This window comes from Octopus sinensis, linkage group LG26 (assembly GCF_006345805.1).
Source record: "Octopus sinensis linkage group LG26, ASM634580v1, whole genome shotgun sequence".
Taxonomy (NCBI): Eukaryota; Metazoa; Mollusca; class Cephalopoda; order Octopoda; family Octopodidae; genus Octopus; species Octopus sinensis.
The window spans coordinates 259,646-264,645 of NC_043022.1; the positions used below are offsets into that span (position 1 = coordinate 259,646).

A 5,000-nucleotide genomic window follows, 5' to 3' on the forward strand; every position below is an offset into this window, starting at 1 on the left:
ATTATTATTATTATTATTATTATTATTACTATCATTATTATTATCATTATTATTATCATTATTATTATTATTATTATTATTATTATTATTATTTTTATTTTTATTTTTATTATTATTATTCTGTTGTTATTATAATGATTTTTTTTTTTATTTCTCGATTCTGTTTCTATATTTTTTTCCGAATTTCTCCTCGATACCTCGAACACAGAAATAGTGGAGCCTAAAAACCACAATACTAGGTGTTGTTCTCATGGAAGCAATTTTGGTTCGCACCGTCAGTTGTTAGGGTGAAAATCTACCAAAAAGTTCTAAGCAGTATTTTGTATTCTGTTGAGTTTGGGCACGTTGTTGATGATTTGCAGACATGTACAGAGGCTACGACACCTCTAAGAATTCCTTGACAATCAGCAGATGTGGTCTACGTGTGTCCCAAAAGCATTTACACAAACCGTCTCTTTGACATTTAGCTAGTATTAAAAGATACCAGAGCTTTCTTGGTCCACATGGCATCAACCGACCAATGGAGGACCAACCAACCGGCTCAGGCTATCTTTAAATTTTCTTCATCCCTACCACACACATCTGAGGAAGCAGGCACGTACCTGCTCTGACAGACTTTTATGCAATGTAAAGATAACTCAAGCTGATAATGTATGCGTGTGTGTGTGTGTATGTGTGTGTGTATTATCTTTCTTTACTTACCAACACATTCCCGTCGTCCCATTGTATATCCACGGTCGCAAACACAGCGATAGGAACCGCTGTGTTGATGCATCTAGCATTCCATGCACAAGGCTTTCTTCGACACTCGTTGACATCTAAAAATTGGATCAGATTATTATTATTATTATTATTATTATTATTATTATTATTATTATTATATCATTATTATTATCATTATTATTATTATTATTATATTATTATTATTATTATTATTATTATTTTTATTTTTATTTTTATTATTATTATTCTGTTGTTATTATAATGATTTTTTTTTTTATTTCTCGATTCTGTTTCTATTTTTTTCCGAATTTCTCCTCGATACCTCGAACACAGAATAGTGGAGCCTAAAAACCACAATACTAGGTGTTGTTCTCATGGAAGCAATTTTGGTTCGCACCGTCAGTTGTTAGGGTGAAAATCTACCAAAAAGTTCTAAGCAGTATTTTGTATTCTGTTGAGTTTGGGCACGTTGTTGATGATTTGCAGACATGTACAGAGGCTACGACACCTCTAAGAATTCCTTGACAATCAGCAGATGTGGTCTACGTGTGTCCCAAAAGCATTTACACAAACCGTCTCTTTGACATTTAGCTAGTATTAAAAGATATCAGAGCTTTCTTGGTCCACATGGCATCAACCGACCAATGGAGGACCAACCAACCGGCTCAGGCTATCTTTAAATTTTCTTCATCCCTACCACACACATCTGAGGAAGCAGGCACGTACCTGCTCTGACAGACTTTTATGCAATGTAAAGATAACTCAAGCTGATAATGTATGCGTGTGTGTGTGTATGTGTGTGTGTATTATCTTTCTTTACTTACCAACACATTCCCGTCGTCCCATTGTATATCCACGGTCGCAAACACAGCGATAGGAACCGGCTGTGTTGATGCATCTAGCATTCCATGCACAAGGCTTTCTTCGACACTCGTTGACATCTAAAAATTGGATCAGATTATTATTATTATTATTATTATTATTTTATTATTATTATTATTATTGTTATTATTATTATTATTATTACTAAGTGAGAGAGCAGTGCATGCCATCAAAGTGACACTGGGATAAAATATACGAAGCCCAGTATACCCATCATAACTGCCCTTCTAATAAGGATACACCAGTCACATGCATCCCAACCATATGTGCATGACATAGTGATCTCATATCAAGATAAACAGCACATGACCTTGCAGGTGGGGCCCAGTTAGAATTTTCTTCTGGTCGAGTAACCCATCCCGCTCAAAATGTCCCTGAATAAGGGTTGTTTAAGGAAGTTGAACAAAACATCATTGTTTCCAAAGGTGAATTATCCAAGCCCCAAAGAATTCCTCTCGACACACGGCTATGATGCTCCCCCACTACTTCTGCTCATGATCAGAGATGCACATATCGTCAGCCACTGAGGGACATGCTCAACTGGTTACGGTCAAACAACTGACAAGCAAATCTATGATATTGAGCAGAATATTTGCTGTAGCCCATCTTTTATACCAAGACAAAACTATGAACATGATAACACTTCCAATCTGTTAAGATCAGAAGCCATGAGATCCACTGACTGGTACTGCATCAGGGCATTTATTATTAATAGTACATACATAATAAAAGATAAATCTAGCGTAAATAGAAAACTAGAACGGAACACTAGCACACGCCCCCACACCACAACCTGATGACAGAATAAGATCGCAATAAACTAATAATAATGTGAAAGTAATACTATAGATAAATAATTGGAATTAAATAATTATAACAATTGCAGCGTGGAAGGTGTTTGTAAGCCATTTAAGAAACACACAAAAGCCGTTCGATTCACTTCAACATTTAAGTTTAATTTGTCAAAATATTTTCGTCGCTTTAAGACCGCGACCTGTTCACTGACAAAAATCCATGCTGCATCTGAGAAAGTAACAGTTAGTTCGTTATATATATATGTACGTATGTATGTGTGTATGTATGTATACACGCATGTATGCATGCATGTATGTATGTATGTATGTACGTACGCCTGTGTGTATGTATGTATGTCTGTCTGTATGTATGTATGTATGCGTGTGTATATGCACGCACATACACACTATAAACTTAAAGCTATAAACCTGTAGTGATGGATAGATGTAGACTGACCACTCATCACAACAATATCAAATTTCAACCTCCCCCCCCCCGCCGAAACTAGGAAGTGATTTATGACCCTCACCCCCAAGACAAAACTCTAAAACCTATTATCAGACATTTATCTCTATATCACAAAACTTTTGTTTTACTATTACTGATAATTTTGTTCCTTTTTAATTAATTATATATATACACAAATTACAATAAATTAATACAGAGAAAGAAAAAATAATAAAGTAAGCAGATGAGAACCAAAAAAATACAAATAAATAAGATTATGAAAATTAATTGAACGTGAATAAACAGGGGTTACAGATAATGCAGGTACCGTACACATTCCCACACACACACTTACCAAACACAGACACACACACGTTGATATACGCATCCGCAAATAAAGACACATGCAACAGGAATACAAAATGGCAGATCGTTAGGAAGGAGAGTCACAAATAAGAAAGAAGAAAGCAAAGGACCACTGATGAGGCCACAGAGGTGTGACGAAAGAACTCTGGCCGAAATATAATAAATTTGAAATGAAGCTGAAGCAAGTGAACACCGAATATACAGTGCGAGTGTTTTCATTGGCTAAACTGGCAACATGACCATCCACAAATACAACAATATATTATTATTATTATTATTATTATTATTATTATTATTATTATTATTATTGTTATTATTATTATTATTATTATCATCATTATTATCATTATTATCATTATTATATTTCGCCCGTCGCGACGTTCTGAACTCAAATTCCGCCGAGGTCGACTTTGACTGTCATACTTTTGTACGAGCGGAACACTGAGGTTGTTATAATCGACAAGTCCTTGTACCAATAGTATAAGTAGTAGTAGTAGTAGTAGTAGTAGTAGTAGTAGTAGTAGTAGTAGTAGTAGTAGTAAAATATTAAGGTTTCATATTATTGTTATTATTATTATTATTAAGATTATTATCATCATTATTATTGTTATTACAATTATGTGTATAATATTTAAGGTGGAAGAAGTAGGTACGTTGTGTATCGGCTCTGTAAATTATTACAACTCGTCGTATTTGAAATTAGGCATTTGGAGTGATATCGACTGTGACATACAAACCAGTGAGTATGGCACTATTGAAGTTTGGGTCCTCCTTGAAGCACAGGTAATGAGACATTCTATTGTCAGTTGTAAGGGAGAGGATTTCACTCCCATTTCGACATACGTCGGTATTAAAATTGGTAATGTTACGCTGGGACCGGATATTTGATGAGAGACAAAGTTTTGTTAAAGAGGAGGTTGATTCAGTTGAGAAGTGAAGAAGAAACGAAAGGAAAATTTCTCGAAATTATCATCCAACTCAAACAGTTAGAAATAGTTACGGGTTTTATATAACACCAGAATGGACAGAAACTGATTAACTATGTCGGAAGCATGACAAAAACACTATTGTGTTATGCATGGGATATAGAATAGAAAGAAAGAATTAACGACGCTATTGTTCATTTCTTACGATATAAAATATAAAACATTAAGTAAACCTTAGCCCTTATCTGCATGTAACATCAAGTCAGTATTGAACTAATATTCCTTACCTCTGCAACGTCCAGGCACGCCAGTCCATCCTTTACAACATCTGGTACAGGTTGTAGAATATCGAGTGTATTTCAAACTATTTAGAGAAAGAATAATGGAATAGCAGAATATAAAAACAGAACACCATGATAATAGTCTCAGACAATGACACACACACACACACACACACACATACAAGCACACATACTTATGCAGACTGACAGTAACATAAACAACCATACACACATATACACAGGCACATTTATTCTCATAACAACATGGCGTCGAAAACTTAATGAATTGTCTAGCCAATGGAAGGGAATGAAAAAATTACTCGTAAATTTCAGCGGTCCAGCATGCATATATATATATATATTTCTACATATTTTAATCTTCAGATTTTTTAATATGCTGGGCCACTGGTTTAATTGATTAACATCAATTTCTACCCTTATTAAATTTTAAATCTTAATCTTATTTCGGCCAAAGTTCTTTCGTCACACTCCTGTGACCGCATCAGTGGTCCTTTGTTTTCTTCTCACTTACTTGTGTCTCTCCTTACTAACCGTCAGCCATTTTGTATTTCTATTGTAT

At 34.7% G+C, this 5,000-nt stretch overlaps 1 protein-coding gene across 2 annotated transcripts in view; it reads right to left on the minus strand.

The window, feature by feature from the left end:
* LOC115224655 (fibulin-2-like) overlaps positions 1 to 5,000 on the minus strand; it is a 23,387-nt gene that overhangs the window by 11,293 nt on the left and 7,094 nt on the right. Inside the window, exons 3-4 of one of the 2 annotated variants that reach the window (XM_029795513.2) lie at positions 4,427 to 4,503; positions 1,548 to 1,664 (exon numbers count right to left, since the gene is read on the minus strand). In XM_029795513.2, coding sequence (XP_029651373.2) covers positions 1,548 to 1,664; positions 4,427 to 4,503 — 194 coding nt within the window. Of the gene's footprint in view, positions 1 to 702; positions 837 to 1,547; positions 1,665 to 4,426; positions 4,504 to 5,000 lie in introns of those variants that run through there. The other variant, XM_036513658.1, reaches the window with a different exon arrangement.